The following is a 21672-nucleotide window of genomic DNA, read 5'->3' as shown; positions in this document are numbered from 1 at the left end:
TACCAAGCAGACACCTGCGTACAAAATCTTTCATTTAATATACGTAATATAAGAATGCGCCGCATAGTCCGCGGCGACATATGGTCGTTTTTTTATATTTTAAGACAAGCCAAAAATTCATCTTTTGTATATTTCAATAGTACATTGTTTGCAGAATATTTTGGTACCATGCAGACACCAGCGTACAAATTCTTTTATTAAATATACATAATATAAGAATGCGCCGTTTAGGTTCGCGGCGACATATGCCCATATTTTGGATAAAATATTTATCGATAAAAGAATATCCAGAATATGGGCCATTGTGTCGACATTTAATATTTTAAGACGAGCCAAATTCCATCGATATATACGAGCGATGAATTTTTGGCTAATCTTTAAATATTAAATATCGACACTGGATCGCCGCGGACTCTATGCGGAGCATTTTTTTACAGAAATTAGTTGATTAAAGCATTAATTTGCTAATTAAATTTAAAAATAATAATATGTTTAAAAATAATAAAATGTTATACTAATTAAAATAGTAATATGTTGTATATAATATGTTGTATATAATATGTTATAATACCTCATTTTCGATTAATATTTTTTGACAGAAATCAGCTGATATCTGTTAAAAATATTAATTGACTTTAAGGTATTATAACATATTATTTAAAACATATAATTATTTTAACTTATATAATATTATTATTTTAAAAATTATTAGCAAATTCGCTTTAATCAGCTGATTTTTGTCAAGAAAATATTAATAAAGCGAATATTTGCTAATGAGATTTAAAAATAATAATATGTTATAAAAATTGAAATAGTAATATGTTGTAAATAATATATTATAATACCTTATTTTCGATTAATATTTTTTGACAGAAATCAGTTGATAACTGTCAAAAATATTAATCGAGTTTAAAGTATTATAAAATATTATTTAAAACATACTATTATTTTAATTTTTATAACGTATTGTGTATATATTGTGTATGTTATAATGCGAAATAATAAGATTATTCTAATATATGTATGTATTTTATTTGTTACAGATTGCAATACACAGTGCGATTCACGCGTCGTGTCAGGAGTGCCGTGTAAAGTGTCGCGCGTCGGGAGTGCCGTGTAAAGTTTCGCGTGTCGGGAATGCCGTGTAAAGTGTCGAATAATCGTAATAATTATTCGTGTTTTCGCGAGTGTCGTGAGGGCTACGAAGGAGCAAAGGTCGACCAAGAGAGGAGGAGGAGGCCCGGGGAGGCATCCGGCGATAGCGGTGCAACTGTAAGGTATGCAAATAAAAACATTTTTTCTAAACTGCATTGTTTATGATATATTCGACACACACATATATATATACATAATTTGAATATTTTGTTTTCAGATCAATATGCTGTGTACTGCAACTCCGCTGTTGTACGGTGTATCGGTGAGTGAGAAATTGTTTATTCTATAATATTTCTATAGCGGTTTATTCTATTGCGGTAATGAGGATGTATATAATATTCAAAATATTAAAATAATATAAATGTTTTAAATAATATGTTATAATATCTTATCTGCAATTAATATTTTTTGACAAAAATCAGCTGATAATTGTCAAAAATATTAATCGAATTAAAAATATTATAACATCCTTTTCTAAAAAGGGCATGTAAGTCGATTCTCGCAAATATTGTTGCATTTTTGCAATGCTGATTGACTGTTTCGATTTGCATTGTGCGTTATATTCGTAGCATCGAGAGGCTGTCATCGTGAAGGTTAGTAGTTTAACAGTTTGTTCAAAATAAAATAAAATAAAATAATATGTTTTAAATAAATGTTATAATACTTTATCCGCGATTAATATTTTTGACAGAAATCAGCTGATAACTGTCAGAAATATTAATCAAGTTTAAAGTATTATAACATATTATTTAAAACATTATTATTTTATTTAATTTTATTTTGACCACATTGTTTAACTGCTAACTCTCACGATGACAGTCTCTCGATGCTACGAATATAACGCACAACGCGAATCGAGACAGCCAATCGTGGAAAACAGGCAACAATGACTGCGATATATTTGAGATTCGACTTTTTTAGAGAGAGATTATCAATCATACTATGTAATTTTATGCAGAATATTCTAGAATTTTTTGGTTTTAATTATAATATATTTTGCTTTGAAAATTCATTGAAATAATTGGTTCATTGGAATCGTGAGTAAATATATAATAATGGCATTGAAATAAATATATAAATATTTAAAAAATGTAAAATTTTTTATGATAAATTGATTAAAACTAAAATATTTAAATAGCTCTATACATATAAGACTTGTTGAAAAATTTATATATACATATATATTATACACATACATATAATAAATATATACTGAATAATATGTAATAAATTATATATATATTATATATAGTATTTTATATATATATATACATATATATATATAATATTAATTTATATATGTATAATAAATTATATATAATATAAATATATATAATTTTTAAATGTAATATATATAATATAATATAATATATATATATATAATATTATTATATATTTTATATACATATACCTATGTTATTACTTATTACTAATTGCAAGAGTCATCTTTCATTTAATTCTTTCTTCGATAAAAATTAGTACATTTAGCATCGAAAATCACTGGAAATGTGAGATCGATTAAATTTGCAAGATTTTTAATGCATCGATTATGTATTATAATCTGCTCCATTATATATATCGCACATTCAAAAATATATATTAGCGTTAGAAGGAGAACTGTTCTTCAGGCGCATAGGACTCTAATACATCGTAATCGGCAAATTACGTAAATGCCGCATGCCATGAACGAACCTAAAGGTCAGTCAGACCGAGGTCTTACATAATCGCAAGGCGAAAGGTTGATCCATCTTTACCGCCGCTCAGCCTTCCAGCTGAACAAAGATTTAGCGGCAGATTTTTACGTGTCACTTGTGCGATCATGTGCCCCGCCTTAATTAATCAATACGTAATCTAAATTATTTATGTAGAAAAAAAGGAATTCTTAAAAAATCTCTGTAATTCTGAATTCTTATTTTATTTCTTATTATATCTATATTTTATTATCTTATTCTTTTGAAATAATTAAACGAACAACTTTATGGACATTTGCATATTTTAGTAGATCTATTACGCAATAATTTGTGGTAACATATCTGTATATTATAGAATACAATAGAAAGTTTTTCAACGTGAGCAACTATTTCTCTGTTTTATATAAATTTTTCATATAAATTTTTCATATAAATTTTTCATATAATTAAATTATTATGTTATAAGATTTATAAGTATAAGACTCTGTTAATTTTTTTGTTAAGATAGAGCATTACATTACAATGTCTTAATTCCATCAGATTTGTTTAATATATTTTATTATATTTTATTATCTTCCAAAATTTGGTTTATATTAAAATAAATATACGGCAATTGTATATTTGCAATTATTCGTTTGGTAGAAAATCAACAAACGCACGCGTTCGCCTCTGGTAAACAATATTTCCATAAACAATTAATCGGTTTAATTTAACGCAGATACAGGTAGCAACTGCAGGGTCAAGTTTATTAATGAGTACACGTGTGAACATTTTGTCGATATTATTTATTAGATAATTATTACTTGAAGTCGAGTGAAAATGAAATATCGCTTTATTGCCTTCAATCGCGCATCTGTGTAGTTTGATCTATAATAATTGCGTTTATATAATGAGCTGCTAGAGTATATCTAAAATCTCGAGAATAATAATTGAGACGCACGATGATTATCGTATGATAATTTATAGGCATGAGCTTGTTGCTATAATTATTAATTTTTCATGTCGGCGTATTGTTGCATGTAAATTAAGTGTACCTATCATTGTGTGTGTGTATTATGTTTGTGTGTTTGTGAGTGCATGCGTGTGTATGTGTGTGTATAATGTGTGTGTATGTGTGATAGATACAAGGATAAGAATATTTGAAATTATAATCGCTAAACCGAAGGATAATTCAAACAGACACGGAACAATATGATGTTTGTCTTTCTCCGGTATTGAATAATTTTCATAAAAATTTTCATAAAAAAATACACGTTAAATATGCATCATAAACTCTATCTTTTTATGTATTTTTATTTATTTGTCAGAATTAATACTATAAAATACAAAACGCATTTATGTTGATAAAATTCATATATCTAAAAAATAAGATAAATAAAACAAAATTATTTTTAAAATATTTATTTATTTGAAAAATTATATTTAGTTATTTTAATTAAGATTGTTTGCTTTGTAATTTGCCTTTTTACGTATATTTTTTTATGAAGTGTTTTAAATAAGCGCTGTTAAATTAATTAAAGCTTGTTAAAAAAAAAGAATTTAAATCGATTATTATGACAGATATATAATAAATGAGTGAGCCGCGAATCGAATTGCAGGTGTTAGAAAGGAGGAAAATAAAATACATAATTCGCTTGGCAAAGTGCACAGATATTTACGCCGGAGCTGCCGTAAGCAGGATATTACAAACCAGTTATTAAAAGCACTTTACATGCGGTCGTATCTTTTCTCGCTTTTCGATCAAGTCGTCTCGCACACATAAAATGTGGTTTTACTCGGTTGTTTATTATCTTAACAGATACTCATATTCCTCATGAAATCCGTTTCGGTTCAACCCCTTCGCGACAGGCAGGTGTACAGATATACAAAATATCATCAATTACGTCACTAGGGTAATTCGAGGAACAATTTAACAAATATCCAAGCGGTCAAATAAATTGAATAATCTGGGACGAGATGGTTTATGATAACTCAGCAAAATGCGCGCGCAAATGTGTGCTTAAATGTAAATCTCTCTCCTTAATATCATTAATATATCATCAGATGATTGATTGGATTACATTTTATTATACTCAATTTGTTTCTTATATGCGTAATTTTATTTCAATAATTTGAAATAAAAGCAATAATAAATATTGTAAATTAAAATTTTTATTCGTACCAAATATCAAGATGCGAAAAAAATATTTTTTTCCTTCTTGCAAAATAATCCTTTTTTTCGATGTTTTAAATATATGTTTAGAAATTGAGCATTGAATATAACTACATAATAATGTTATATAATAATATATGAATTGGTATATAAATAACTGTGGGAAGACCCACACGCACGCTCGACGTATGACTGCCTAAGCAGATAAAATTAACAGATTGGCTAATAGGCAAAATTACTAGCTCGAATTTCCAATTTTACGTGTGAGGTGAAAAGTGAGCCTTGTCATAAAAATATTTTTATTTATCGAAACCAATACGAGTGGTAATTGCCAAGATATTATACCGCACTCTCTCGAATGTTGCACAACGATATATTAGACATTTAAAATTTGAACGGTGCGACAGGATTCACCAGTCGCAAACATCGATCGATGTCGTTTCATCTACTTTTATTAATTCTTGTAAAATTGTTGGAGGAAAATATAAATCACAAATAAATCGCAAAAAAAAAGGAAAGACAAGGGAAGGAGAAAGGGAAGAGAAAATTTCTCATTGTCTCCTTTTCGTGATGCGGCTTAATCCGAAATTTTGCAACGAAGCGCATGCGCACGCATATGTTTTTATGCAAATTTGCAGTTGAATTTATTCGACACGTTCCGTCGTGAAAATCCGTTAAAGTGTCATAAGAGCCGCGTCGTGCACGGCAATCGCGCCGGGGCTGACGTTATTAAATGCAATTGCGCAACTCGCGCGCGAGAAGCGGCTCCAAAGGACGCGGGGCATTATGACATCGCGGCATGTAACGCGGCCTCTACGGGGCCCGCTACGCGTCACGCCTGCGGAGTATGCCTTTGCGGTTTTGTATTACATGTAAAACGCCTGCACACGATCGCACAGGGGCGTACCTTACGATCGGAACCCGATCTCGAATCGAAACGCCGCTCATCGATTTTTCTCCGCGCCGCAGAGCGTTTTTACGATCCTGTATACTATACGCGGATGCTCGACGATTGGTGGATATGCCGGAGAGATCCGTCGTTTGTCTCGTACATAAATTTACAGGGGATATTATTAAATGCTTACTCGTCGAGTATAATTACCGATCGTCTTTCTGGAATATAAAAACAGAAAAAATTGCAGCGTGAGGATTAAAAGGGATTTTATCTGTTAAAAAAAAACCTTGTCTAAAGCATTGTATGGTTTAAACTTTTATGATGATTATGTATACTCATATATTTTTTATTGTTATAAATAATCTCGCAGCATTTTATTATATCTACACATTATACATTATACATTAAAATTCTATAAACTTTATAAAACTTTTTCTCTCCTTAATGACTGTCGTGATTAAAAAACGACAGGAATATCCGCATTGCAATCTTGCGGTAAAGTGTGACAGTCTATTCGCGTGATTATTAATAACGCCATCGACGTCTTTCCATCAACGGAGCAGGAAGCGAGCATTCACGGCACATCTTGTATCTTTATTTAATTAATTCAATTGTCATTACTGTTTTTATTGTTTGACGCGACATTGCATAGGCAATAATTTAAAAAGACGGACTTCCTGCTCAGACTCGCATTCTCGCACGAGCATCTCACCTGTCGCACTCGTGGAAAATATTTTTACCTCGAATTTTTTATCTGTGAAGGACATTTGCTGATCATAATAAAGTCAACTGACATTGACGTATATTACATAGCATTAATTGCTATTTGTAACTTATAGCAAGATTATGCATTTGATTATCTTTTTATCCTTAAGACAAGCTCGATTTTGAATTAATCAGGATGTCTATGTCATCACTTTTAAAATATAAAAATATATTTTAATATAAATTCTTGCCAAAGAAGTAATAAGAAATGCGGTATATATCAAATTTTTATACAAAGATCGACAGGTTTAAGATTAAAATTATCTTAAACGATAAATAAATTTTTATCAATGTGAAATATTTTCCCCATTCGCTCAGTTCTTTTCTATTTTCCGAAATCTAGGCCGACGATGAGATCGTGATTCGCATAATCGTTTCGTCAACTTAATCCTGCATACACAGATACACGTGTATGTATATGTACTTACATATCTTTGATAAGCACATGCGCGATTTATGCGATTGTCTCATCCTCTCAGCTGACTCCTCTCGAAATGCGGCATGATTTGTTTGTAGTCGTGTATGCATATAATCCCTAACCATTCTATAGGAGACAACGAGGCTACCACCCATCGGAATGCAAATTGTGACTTTAACGTTGTGCCGATAGTCTCCTCTAGAGTTGGCCTGAAATGTTTCAACGGTCGCACCACAGCTGCACGTTTTTACATTAGATTATGCATCACGCCGAGGCGCATCGTCTCCTACGAGAGGAACGCCTTTCCTTTTCCCGCGCCGACATTCTTGTCAAAGTTTTCTAACAATTCTCTCTCTGCATCATTTTTTAAAATTTTATTTATTTTAATACATCACTGTGCATATATATTATAGGGTTTTTTCTATTTTATTTAAACTCTGGTCACAATAAGTTAATGAATTGTTTTATATTTTCATAAAAATTGATTAAAATATAGATTTATAAGAAATAAAAAAAGTCAAATAATTTTTACAAATTAAATTTATAAATTATGGAAATATAAAAGAAATTATAAGATAAAAGGTCAGAAATAGAAAAGTAGAAAAAAAGCTAGATGATATATATAATTATACTTTTAGAAATATAAAATAATACTTATTAAAAGTTAAGAAAATAATATAAATTATCATATATCTATTAGCTGAAAAGAATATATATTATGTATTTTATTTACCAGTAATTATCAGTAATTGCATATGAAATCACATGTATGAAAAAAATTTTACAAGTAAATATATTTTTATAAGCAAATAAACATATCTACGATAAATATATTCATAAATATTTATGGATAAATAAATGGATTATTGGATAAAAATGCCGCTTCTCCGATTTCAATATATATAAAAATGACTCATCTGTTATTATTGCACAAGAGATTGCTTATTAATTCACGATGCATTTTAGGTTTTCGTTCAACATCATGTAGGTATATATAAGAAACGTGACTTGCGCGAGTACTGAATATTCGTTTTGGAGGATAGGCGCATTGTGCTCGGTTAGCACGATTCGTGCTCGCAAACTTATTAAATAACCAACAACGAAGGATTACGCTCGTGTATACCGTTCCTTTGGGTGATCTCGATTTATTTCCCCCCTTTTCTATCGACATTCCCGACGGAGCAGCAGGAATGTTCAACGATCCAAATAGCCAATCTTAATTAAATAATCTAAATTTTCAATAGAACTTATGTCTCAATCGTCCACATTCTCAGCACGTTTGCGAGATTGAAGTATATCGATGAAACCGATTAAGACAACAAAATAATTATTTTATTCGTTTACTCGCCACCGAATAAAGATTCAATTTCTTTTCTCGGGAAAGAGATATCAATTCGTCTGATTAATCTCTCTCTCTCTCTCTCTCTCTCTCTGGTCGCTTAAAAAAGGCTACATTACGTACTATAATTAATCGAGGATGAAAAAGCGCGCGTCTATTGATCTTTCAATTTTAAAGACCACATAGTTACTTCATCCTACATATAAGCCATTCTTTTCTGCTTATGCTATATATTTCAATCTTTTTGTGGACCAGATAATTGAAAAAGCTATCGATATCGATATCGAACTGATAAGAATGAAGCGGGACAATCGCTATGCGCGTCTTAAGGGTAAAACCTTTCAGTCCGATTCGCTCGAGGACAAATCATCTTCCGAAGAATCGTGTGCATTCTATATAGTATCCCCGCGTCATGAATGACATGATGTAAATGTCGGTGTATGGCCGTGGAGGCTCGCGAGAAAGGTTGCGTATATTCGACACGAGGAATTAAATAGAAGAATTACAAGGGAGGAGGGGGCGGATCGCGCACGAGTATCCCCGATTGACACCCTCTTTTCGAGACACCTTTGCGAAACAAGCGATGAACAATCTACCTGGGCGGTCTACCCGGTTGTTGAATGCAACGCAAAAAAAAAAAAAAAAAAAAAAAAACTATTCCGTGCGCGTGATTATTCATGCGAGATTACGGAAATTGATAAGACTCGTATATCGATAAGAGCGTATTCCGAAGCTTGACTAGCATAGCGAAGGTGTTTATTGGGCCTCACGGCTATGAATGACTGGAAATTACGCAAAGCACGCGGTTGCTTGCTAAGGTTGCTTTGATGCGCCACACAATATCTGCGGGCGTATCTGTTGTTATCCGCCTCTTACGTGTATATCCACGGAACTGAAGATGCCGACATGTCACTGATAACGTTTGCACGTTTATCGTTTCTCCCAGAAAAAATCTACAAGCATTGCGAAATTGGTAACACTTATAATAATCGTTAAAATTTGAAAAGAGTTAATGGCATTTCTCAACAACTAGAGAGAGAAGTAAAAACATTCCAGCAGAATCTCATTTTGGTAAACGTTGAAATATAGCAGTATTTTTCCGGATAGAATAAGAAACTTTTGTTCAATTACATTTTCACGAGAGCCGTACTTTTTCCTATGGCCACTTTCAAAATTAAACTTCGTTTTTCCGTCACGTTTCTCCGTCCGCCGAATTGCTACGTCTGTTCCGGGACGTCTCAACCAGATAGGTTCGAAAGACCAAGTGACACGCAAGGGGACACGAAATGATCAGCCAACACGCGCGTTTCCCTCCCGCTCTGTCAACACCGGTAAGTTAGGAAAATGTCAAAAGCGAGAGCGCCAAGTCTTGCTCAACGAATTCTCACGGAGAAAGACGAAAGACAGCGCCTCGTACGAGCAGCTTAATTATACGAGCGATAAAAGTCGGACAGATTGTAATGCCCGAGAATTGAACGACCACCCCCGTTCGCGATTGCAAGATGCGACTCGACACGAGATGCAAGTCCGAGATCTCCAAGAATGCGTCGCGTAACGGTCCGGCATAATTCATTTCAAGGACTTGGCGTGCACCGGTGTAGTAAAAAAAAGAGTCGTGACAAATAAAACTGCGTTGGCGATTCGCGAAAATTGTAAATCACCTGACCTTTTTTGGAGCGTCGACCGCGCAAATGTCAGAGTTGAATGAACGATTTCGGAGAGTCGGTCATCTTCCTATGTATTATAAATATATAAAATTGAGAAATAAAATATTTCTTAAAAATATAATTTACAACAGGGGAGGTATATATAATACAATATATATAGCGCGATTTAAACAGACTGGTTAAAAAAGTTGTCAAATTTAACACTTGCAAATATATTTACATTTGTGTAAAAAAGCAGGGAAAAATGTTATATTGTTTTAAGTGTCCTAAGATAAGATTTATACGCGTACAAATATTTTTGAGACTAAACAGAATTGTCGGAATGTTTTCAAGTCAGAATATGCAAATGATACAAGATTGATGATAACACGAAGTAACACAATTATAGTCGATTTCGGCGAATTTTGCAATAAATTATTTATGACTATTTACGGTTTGTCTTCTTTTTCATTGCGCTTCTCTTCTAGTAATCTATTCGCGGATTTATGATAGGTTTATGATCTGGCGATAGTCGTAAAAGTCGAAAGTAGCCGGTAGCGATCGCAAAGGTCAATACGCGGTTCAATGAGGACGCCGTCACATTACAGAAAGAAACGGGAAATATTTTATACGCAAACACTAGATTCGTTCAACAAAGTTACGAGAATTTCGATTTCCAGGAATATTGACACGCGCGCGAGTTGAAGCGCGATATGGTACTGCGCAATAATCTTTTAATTTCTGCGATTTTTGCAACGGCGAGTTGTCATTGCAATAATTTTTCAACATAATTATGATATTACAAATGCGTCTTCCAAAACTCAATCATGTGTAAGAGAGTTATGTAAAAGGGATAATAAATATAAAATATAAAAACGTGTCTGTCTCTGAAAAGCATTCAACATATAATCAACAAGCATAAACATATAATCATCATTAATTTTTAAGGGAGACAAAAATATGCAAATTATAATAATAATATGTAATAAAGTTCGAAGAAACACTCTAGCATGTAATGAGGCATAATGAGAAAGATATGGGAAGAGAATTTGTGCGTGGATAATGAAAATAAAAGATAGATAATGTGCAATGTTACTTCGATTACATTGTCAAATATACATATGTTAAATGTACGAATAGACACGAAACGTCGTCGCGACAGCTGAATTATATGCGTGGATCATGTTTAGGATTATCCTAGGTTAAATTCAACAAGCGGCTTATCAACGACTTGACGAGCGTATAAAGTATAGGTTTCCGCATACATGCATTACTCTAATGCGCTATCGGGCTGCGTGTCGTGGTGTTATGAATGGTGTGAGGAAATCGCTGCAACGCCATGCCGATGCAACCGTAATCGACCTAGACATTGCATCCCTAGACACGCATTCTGTGCTGGAGCGCGATGCACTTTGCTCCACTTCGAAATTGCGATCGTATCAGTCGCGTCGCAAGATTCAACGCGAGATTTCCATCGCTTATCTCGAATCGAATAAAATAATATTGATCCATCCGCGCTTATAATAGCTAAGAATTTAATATGTTGAATGTCGCAATTTTGTTTGCTCCCCCTTAATGTTTTCATCGAGGAAAAATCAATATCAAAATCCTGATTTAAAAAAAATTTAAAAATCTGATAATCTCCTAGAAACAAAATCTGTATATAAATAAATTATAATATAAATTCCAATATTAATCAAGAAAAAAATTTTTTTTTAAATTAAGAAGAAACCCTGAAAGCAATTGAATTTTATCGCAGATTTACACGATTCTGCACAATGAATAACTGTATTACACATGTAGTTCTTATATATATTGCTCATTAATACAAAAATTGACAAATTGAAATAACAAACAATAATGACATATTTCTAAAACAAGGAATATTTATCTCTATATTGTTTCTATCAAGAATGACATTTTCATTCTTGATGAGAAAAGAATATTTACAATTTATATGGAGTGAGAAATCCTAAACGATATCTTGCGTCTCCCTTCTCGTGAAGGATGTGGACCGGATATCCGATCGCAGGGAACATACCGGAATCAATCTCCACCGTTTACGTGCTCGGTGGAGGGGGAAGGGAGGGGACCGACGTGAGTGAGTGAGTGAAAAAAAAAAAAACGTACAGAGTCTCGACTCCTGATTCATTCCAGGCATTTTTCCGAAGATGCACTGGCCAGAAGAAGTGTATTGTGAAGAGAGGGCAGGGATGACCCCTTTCACTGCACCACGTTGGCACCATCGTGTATATAAAGAGCCGAAGCATCTGGCGAAGAAGCACAAGTACCACCAACCCATCTGCATCTCAAGCAAGAAGATTCTTCTGATCGTCGGACACCCGTGACAGAGAGATTATGTATACTCTTAAGGTAGGTACAACACACTCGTCGGGCGCGGCTGTTCGCTGTTGAATCCCGTCTCGTCAAGATCGCACCGTTTTCCCGCGAGCTGTCGGATATCATCATGTTCTCTTTCGCCGTGATGCGATAATATACGTTGTGCAAATTATAAGGGAAGAGAGAGAGAGAGAGAATTCGGTCTCGGAAATTCCGGGTCATTCATCATGCGCGGAATCGTGTTCGCGTTAGGTAACGACGAATGTCAGGTCCCTCGGGCGAGAAGACGTTTCAAGATTAGTTTAAGCGGAACCGGACCAGAACCCTTCGAACTTCACGCGCGATTTGTCGTCGGCGATACGGAATGACATTACGGCGAGACGTTCAAGTTGCGCAAGTTTCACATTGCAACGTCTTTGACGTTATGCACTTGTATAATTAACTGTCGAGTCGAGAAAGAGAGAGAGAATTATGTCGCAAGAGTTTGTCGTGATAAGTTATCAATTACTAATTACTCAAATTTAAATAAGTGTCTACGTTGCATATGTATTTTATAATCCGGATCGTTAAAAAAAAATGAACTGCAAACGGCGCGTATATATATGTTGCAAAGTAATGAAAGAAGATTGATATCGGTCATTATTATAAACATGAGAGAAGTATTTTTTATTCTCATTAAGAAGTTCGATATCGGCTCCAACAAGAGGCATAAAGAATTCAAAAGAAATGACGAAAAATTGAAATATTTTTTAGATAATTTTTCAAACTTTGTGATTGTCTTTTCTTATTATTTTGCAAACAAATGTGACAGTAGATAGGCAGTCGAATGATCCGTCAAATCTAAGGAAAAAAGTCATCGCGCATTGAACGATCAATATGTTATGACTCGCGTAGATTTCTTTTTGCATTGAATACGAACGCGAAGCGAGCTTATCGATAATGGAAAAAACGTTAGATCGCTTTTTCAGCGAGTTATTATAAGGAAAAGACTTTCATACTTGCATTTACTCCGCTCGACGAATAAATTCAAACGCCATTCGCGGGATCCTCTCTCCTCCGGCGCGAGCGTCTGATATCAGCAGAATTTTTCACGAGGAGCCGTTCGCGGAAATGAACCGATAAACTTTGTGCGACTTCGGCAATTTTTCCGACACGCTTTCCGTATATTAATAAATATGAAATACGCGTAGCTGTTAGCTGCTCTCGCGATAGCGAGAGCGACATATCGCATACGTATGTATCGTGTATCTCGCGCATACGAGGCCCCAAGGAAGAAAAATTCTTCAAAACTCTGAAACATCACTGTATCCGAAAATGCATTTTATAAGTTACATACCAGAAACACGCGCGCCGCTTATCCCCTTTTGCCGCTTATATAAAAATGTGTTATCTTCTAGTTTTGAAAGTAAGGAACTTGGCTCGCTATACATTATAGAAGCTTTGATATTCAATTCAACGCGTTTATATCTCTCAAGGATGGCGTAAAAGTACAAAGACGTATCGCGAAAACCCGCGAACCTTCGTTCCTATAGATACAATAGAGCTTATTCTCACCTTAACGCCAAATCCGGCTGTCTAGTTTTAGATGCCACATGCGATGCACAAAGCGTAAGGTTCATAATGGAATAATACGGAATAACACGTGGCAACGCTCTTTGTAATCTCGCTTACATAACGCTAATCGAATTATAAAAAGAACACGCGTTTCGTAACAATAGATTTCTTTTCAAAAATAAAAAAAAAAAAAATAAATGGGGAAGAAAATAATATGTATTTGTGTCGCGATGATGTTTTATTATCGCGATGCTCTTATGTCACTTGTCGCACGTGTCTGTTTACAGTTTCTTCATCTTCTTTTGTAATGTCGTTGCGTTTCTTCGCCGTCTAATTCGAGGGTCCGCGTCACTGCTATTATTCTATTTTATGCTAAAACGTCTGCAATGTGTTCTCGCGTCTTTGTTTCTTTGTAAGAGGGTTGCTCCGTAACGCTAAAGTATTGTCAAGTATTCTCGGTCATTGTGATAATAATTTTAACAGCCATTTCAAGTATCATTCATAACATGTGTCGCAAGTAATGCATGGCATGTGGCGCGTACATGCCGAATGAATATAGAATTGCGAATATAATTGTCGTAATGAATGGGACACTCCACGAGAATTGCGTCATACGGTGCATACTTGGCGATACTTTTTTCCTTATAATAAATGATATTGCACGCGCGTTCTCGCGGAGCTTATTCGTCGGTATACGCATACGTACGTATATTATTTTTGATGATCCGTTTCATTAAGAAAACCAGCTGACACAACTCTGCCGTACGTCATTTACGATTAATGAATCTGTTAATTATTTTGGAACGTTGCGAAATTCGGCACAGATACGAACTATTTGCTTACAGATTGTTAATGCAAATTTTATTATTTACATCGCATTTACATGTTAAAATGCAAATTTCAAATATGTGTATTCTATATTTGCTGATGTAAATTACGGGACAAACGAGTTTACAGAGCCGTTCGTAGAAAAGAGTTCCGAAACATACAATTTAATTCAAATGCAAAAATATTTTGAGATTTTCGCACATGGGCGAATGTTTGTATGTACGCGTAAACGTATATTTTCAAGGTAAATTGTTTGATGACTTGAAACGGAAGTGCACATATTCTGCTTGCTTGAGGCAGAATGTCATTGAAATTGGAATCCTCAATGTCAGCTCGTCGAGCGCAAGGTGTATCGGTTTCCCGGCAATCTTCAATGAAGGCACCGCTGTTATAGAGAAAAAAAAAGATTCCTATCTTATATCTCGTTAATCATATTTTATTACCGTCCTAGCACAATCGGCTCCTCCGAGAGATTGTTTTCAAATTGCAGCATTGCAGGCTTACGAAACATGAATCTGATTACCGTAGTTACAACGTAATCAAACTTGTTACAAAGATCAACATTGTTAACAATCTTCCACCTAGAGGCAAATGCGAAACTGCGATCTCGTAGTTAGTTCTCTTCGGCTTTACGAGCAAGATCTAAAGAATACTTTTAAACTTGGCATGCGGGAAAATTCGAGTGTCGCTTTTCGAATATTTTTCCTGTCGACGAAGACAATTTAAACGGTCCTATTTATACAGTCATAATAGAAAGTCTCTCTCTTTGGTGAACTCAATTTTCCCCTTGAATTCACATCATCATGTATATATTACAATGTACGCAACTATGCGATGTTTGCTGTATCCGTTAAACAACATTATATATTACGAGCTATTATACAATCTCGTCATTAATATTAAAATCAGCTGGAGAGAAATCCAATATCAGACGTCTCGAAGGAAGGTTTCCTGCGTGATCCTGCGACTTAGAAGGTATAGAAGCGTTTCTCCCTCTTTCATAAGTCCACGTCGTATATTACATGTTACACAGAACCGGTGGTTCGACACGACGCTGTCATTACATGATAATCCTTGCCGCGTCGTCACTCGTTTCAATAACGACGAGATTTTCCGCACTTTGTCATTTTCCCCGATGGCTTAATAACAGATTCGCCGATCTATTAGCATTTTAGATAACGATTCCGTTCGCTGAGATAACAATTACGCGAGCGCGAGGCGTGAAATAATAATCTCGAGACACTCGTAACCGCTCGAGAAGAAAAGGGAAGAGAGGATCTCTTGCGCGAGAAGTTTAGCGCCTCGAAACGCGTCGTTACGATCGTTAACGACGCCGACCTTCTGCCTCCCTCAAAATTACATGTATCGAGAGGTAATTAGCAATCTCCGGTTGACCGGCTAACGGGAAAGCAAATGTCGATCTTCGATATACAAGCACGTTTGCATAAGTAGTTTTCTCGACGAAATGTCTGGCCGCAAAAGAAGGCTCGTTTGCGAGCATCTCGAATGTATATCCTCGAAATGAAAGAAAATTAAGATTTGTTTTTTTTTAACTTTATAGTACTTTTAATTAGAAATATTTGCAGATTTTTATTTTTGTTTCGGAGAAAAGAAAAAAATTTGATATATGTTTCGATTTCAGATTTGAATTAAAAGCTATAATTCTGATAGTGTATTTTGCAAGATTGGGGTGACTGAGTAAATTTGATAATTCTTTTCTTTGCTTGTTAGGATTAAAATGCGGATGATGTCGCACGAAAATCATGATTGTAAATTATACGTGACAGCTTCGTTTATCTACAGGCTTTATTGGGGCGGCTCTTTAATCGCTCGTTGCTCGATTAACGGAAATCAATCGAAACGATTCTCTGATGCGCGTTTCATTGCATGGCAGTCATGTGTTTAAATTGGAATTCAAAAATTCAGCTCGGTTGAAATTTACATAGGAAGGGAGAGAGGAAGAGAGATAGTGCGCCAACTATTATTAATTGGAATTAACTGTGGGTGCTTGAAATTCATGAATCCGCTTTGCGCGGATATTTTTCGTATAATAAGCTTGAAAATAGTTTGTCAGTTATAGCATTATCACAAGCCAATATTATCACTATTATTTCGAGTATAAAGTTTAACAATGTATAATTTTGAAAATTTACATAGGAAGCAATCAAAATAAAAATATAAAAATTGAATAAAAAATATTTTATATTTTATACATCATGTGCAACACTTCTAGCATATCTATTAATATGCTTTTATTTATCAATTTCAATTCTAAGTAATTTTGCATTCTAAGAGATACGCGTGATGTATGATAGATTTTTAATTTTAATTCTCCAAAAAAGTAGCAATGAGATGAGTAATTAATTAAGACCGGTTGACATTTCTGACACGATGATTTCTGCTCGTTCCCGGCTAGATTGAAGTCTGACGAAGTTCGTGAATGAAATTACACGTTCATTTCGTGTTCGTGTACAGAAAAACGGGCGCGTTGCTCGGCACCACTTTCGTCTTGTCATTACATGCTGTATTTCATAATGTCATTTGCAACTGACGTAACTGCGTCTTGCAGTTTCTAAGCATTATCATCCTTGGTTGCCCTTTGCAATCGTGCCCCGTATATATACGTACACACTCACACACACACATATATATGTATAAACTCACACATACACACACACACACACGGTCGACCTAATTCGCATATACTTTCACGAATTCTATTAATATTTGAGCGAAACCGAAAGATTTTGCTGACACACGGTATATCGAGGACCGAAATTTCATTGTCCGAGGATCTTTCCATTTATTCTCGCGAAGTAGCCGGAGATCTCGATTACCACAATTTCGCATCAAAGCGAATCACTGTCATCGTCGAAATTCATATCGATTTTCAGAGGGATTCGCAAATTTAATCCATCGATTGTTTAACAATTCGACGAACGCGATTAATTACGTTGTAATCGTTTTTTTCTTCTTGCTTGATCATTTTTTGCGAGAAAATTCCACCGCGATGCGTTGTTATTATGAGATCGTGAAGATTATTCATTCGACGCGATAATAAAATAACACGCTCGCGCATTTACGATCCGCCGGCATTGAGACATTAAAGCGACATTACGCGCGCGACGTGAGGCAACAGCGAATTTTCCACGCTTGCGAAGCGCGATGAGTTCGAATTCCGCAAGTTCCAGCTAGAGACTTTCATGAAGCACCGCTTTATCTCACTCACGTATACGTCGTCGTTTGACAAAAGTATATATTTTTTCTCTTTTGTATAGAATATTAATAAATAATTTGTATTCAACAAGATTGCGGTATTGTTAAATCACTGATATAAGATAATTATTGACAGGTGTTGGTGGCAGTCGTACTTTGTACGACGGGCACATTGAGCGCACCACAAAGACCGTCGAGCGGCGGGGACAAGGATGCGGTAATCACATCTCAGCAGCTCGAAGTCGGCTTCGATGGTAATTACGTTAACAAGTAAGTTACGCCGCCGGAACTCTCTATTACGTATTTCTCAAAATAATTTTAATAATTATGATAATAATCGGTCAAAGAAACGTTATTTAAACAAACGTAGATAGTGCGTCAAAAAATATTTTATTGTAACAAATTCGCCGTCATTAAAAAATCAACGACTTGGAGGAAAATTCCCTATGAACATTCCTCGCAACCCACGCGGACATTCGCATATCCTTTTCGCCTACCGATCGTATACATGAGGAAGACAATAGATACGGAGAAGGACAGGTCGGCAGATGCCTGCATATATCAGGTACCTGATGACACCGGTTTGCTGGCGCAGCTGCCAATTGTCGCCCACAAATGATCTGCCTTCTGCATAACTCCATTGTTATGCGCGAGTGGGAGCAGTCGCTACTGTGCCGAGGACTTTTCTCCTCTCTCCACGACTGTTTCTATTTTCTTCTTCGTGTATCGTTCTGGGACCATCTGTGGTCGCGTGACACCTCACGAATTCACGTTTTGCCCTTATGTGAATTGCGGCTACATTCCTCTCTAGATCGTTGACTCGGTGACGATGACATTTGATTTCTTTCCAACCATCGTGTGATTATTTAACTATATGTTTTACCTTAGTAGTAAGAATTTAAAATCTGGTAAATTGTAGAGATGAGTTCTCTTGAGTATAATCGCGAAATTAGTAAGGATTTCTTCGTATTCATACATGTCTACATTTAATATTATCGATATACGAGTATTTATATCTGTTTTGATAAATAGACAAAAATACAAAAAAAATTATGTGATATTATTATGACTATTGCTACGCTAATTTTCACTCATCAGCTTCGAGACGAGCAACGGGATCAGTCATCAGGAAACGGGCCAGCCGAAGCAAGTGGACAACGAGACGCCGGTCGTCTCGCAGGGCTCGGACGCGTACGTAGCACCGGACGGCCAACAGGTCAGCATCACGTGGTTGGCGGACGAAAACGGTTTCCAGGTGCAAGGCTCTCACATCCCGACGGCGCCGCCCATCCCTCCGGAAATCCAAAGGGCGCTCGAATGGAACGCCGCTCATCCCGAGGAGGACGACGGCGACCGTCCGAGACCACCACCACCGAGAGGTGAGAGATTCTCGTCGTAAATTCGTCAATTAAATAATGAAGGCACTTTTTCTTGCTTGCATCACCTACGGATTATCTTACGGCGATATGTCAATAAAGATGCTACATAGAGATAGAGATTATCCATCGATGAAGAGATGCAAGAAAAACACGATCTTAAATGTAATCGTGAATGTTTTAATATTTTGACATTTAATTAAAATTATAAGATTTAACATAAATAAATAAATCAAAATTTGCGTAAATAAGTTACATCATGCAAAAAAAGCAAAACAATTTTTAATTTGACGACGAGGATACGAAATAATATATACCTATTGCGAAACGTTCGCATATGAGATTTATCGCGAGCTGGAGAATATAATTAGGGGAGATTAATAATCAAACGTGCGACTTCAAAAGGTACGGGGCGTTTGAAATGGCATTTCTACACCCTCGAGGGATATCACTCGTGTGGCTACGTGGCGCTGCGTGGTAGAAATGAAGTTTCTTTGTATGCCACAACCGGAGGTTTAATTAATTTCATAATTGAAAAAAGCGCCTCTGTCCCAGAGTTTAATCACGCAATTTTCCTTTTTCGTCGCGATCGCATTTCGGCTGAAATTTGATCGCGTGCGCGATTCCTCGTGTACGAAAAACGAGAGTAATCGAATTCTGTCCGCAGGACAGAAGACACGCGAGAGACTTTCGGGGTAGATAAAATAAATCGACGATAAAAATCCCGCCGCGCGAAATTGATTTACGTCGGACAATCCCGATCATAATCGGTATGTAGTGATCCGTTTTGATCAAGCAGCCGTTTAAATTTCCCTATTTAAGCAACGCCTCGTCCTCTGTGTTTCCGACACACCCGGAGTAAATCAGTTTACTCAATCGCGATTCAGTAGTGGCTCACGAGACTCGCTTGTGACATCGTTTAATTCACTTTAGTTCTAAACTCGAAATTGAAATTGGTCTAAATTCGGGCGCGTCAGTGAACCGAAAATATATCTTTGTGGCGAGAAATGAAAACAATTTCGGCGCACGTTAATCACTTTTACGGAGTGAAATCTGGTTACTCCGTATGTGGAGATACGCGGCGGAAAAGGCTCCATATTCGTCGATAATAGACCTGTTCTGATCCATTCTCGTTCGAATGAACGGATTCTCTTACCAAAACAGACTCATCAAAAGTTACGAATCGCAGAAACGCGAATCTCCATTTTCCATCGCAGTTTTCCATAGATTGTCCTAAAAGCGCTGATCTTATAAAATATAGATCTGAATATTTTTATAACTACCTTATATCTTATTTCAAGTCTCTTATTTATGTATTATATACATATATGTATATATTTTTCGCTTCATATACCTGCTGATATTCTAAAAATAAATTTTATGTATTTTGATTATATACTGCACCTTTTCGCTATCTATTGCTATGTCCACGCATACATATATACCGACACGAAACACAATAGAGCGTCTATCTACCTATGTATGCGTAACTACGTTAACGTACAAGCTACCGTACTCTGTAACTTGTCTCCGTTAAATATTTCAGACACCGTCCTCACGCTCCCGGTTTACCTTCTGTTGCAGGTTAATCAGCCCAACTTTACTTCAAACGTGACCTGATTCCGAGCCAGCTTGCCATGGATAGAACCCGACCCCGAGCTTTCGACGCAAACATAAAAATAAATATAGTGTGGTATATTAATCTAGAAGATACAACGTAACACGAAGACAAGGCATGAGACACCGGTATATAATAAGCAATATACTCTCCCGAGATGATTCTTTATCTTACTTTTGTATAGATGGAAAATAAAGCGCACTGTTCAGCCAGTTTCACCACCCAGGGAGGGACGATGTCGTGCCGAGATGCACGCGCGTCGCCTCCGCACGCAAGAAATAAGAAACGAACACGCGCGCGTGCGAATCGTTTACGCGCGCGTCGATCGTTAATTAGTATATGTATACTTAACTTGTGATTTTTGTATATAAATAAAAGCGTTTTGCCCAAGTAAAATCTTATTGCAATTCTCGATGGCTTTTTATCCTTTCCATCCTCGGTCTTTTTTTCTTCTGCTTAGAAGTTAACGATATAATGCGTGTATGCCATATGTTCCATAAATTGTTCAATAAATAATAAACTCAAGCAAATTTTATTTCTTTGGTTATATTTATTCATTACCTTTACTAATGAAGTACGATAAAAATATATATAAATTTTATCTCATATTCAAGCTGCATTTTTTCTTATGTTTTATGAGATGTTATTATATATTGCTACAGGTTTTCTATTCCTTATT

The 21672-nt window shown here is 35.5% G+C and overlaps 1 protein-coding gene and 1 long non-coding RNA gene across 2 annotated transcripts in view; both read left to right on the top strand.

Moving 5' to 3' along the window:
• The window catches only part of LOC145942725 (uncharacterized), a 73717-nt gene that overhangs the window by 3176 nt on the left and 48869 nt on the right, over positions 1–21672 (top strand). Inside the window, exons 4-5 of the long non-coding RNA XR_014426412.1 lie at positions 1044–1277; positions 1373–1417. This is a non-coding gene — a long non-coding RNA (uncharacterized LOC145942725). The remainder of the gene's footprint in view (positions 1–1043; positions 1278–1372; positions 1418–21672) is intronic.
• Positions 12260–21389, top strand: Cpr14 (cuticular protein 14). The gene is given in 5 exon segments (XM_083049589.1): positions 12260–12405; positions 12407–12434; positions 18136–18269; positions 19098–19378; positions 20960–21389. Coding segments are annotated over 5 exon segments (579 nt in total). The 5' UTR covers positions 12260–12274; the 3' UTR covers positions 20965–21389.

This window comes from Prenolepis imparis, unplaced genomic scaffold (genome assembly GCF_030444845.1).
Source record: "Prenolepis imparis isolate NDT839.2.m4 unplaced genomic scaffold, iyPreImpa1.0 SCAF_1, whole genome shotgun sequence".
NCBI lineage: Eukaryota > Metazoa > Arthropoda > Insecta > Hymenoptera > Formicidae > Prenolepis > Prenolepis imparis.
The sequence above is the reverse complement of the archived record's forward strand: the minus strand, read 5'-3'. Positions and strand labels throughout refer to the sequence as shown.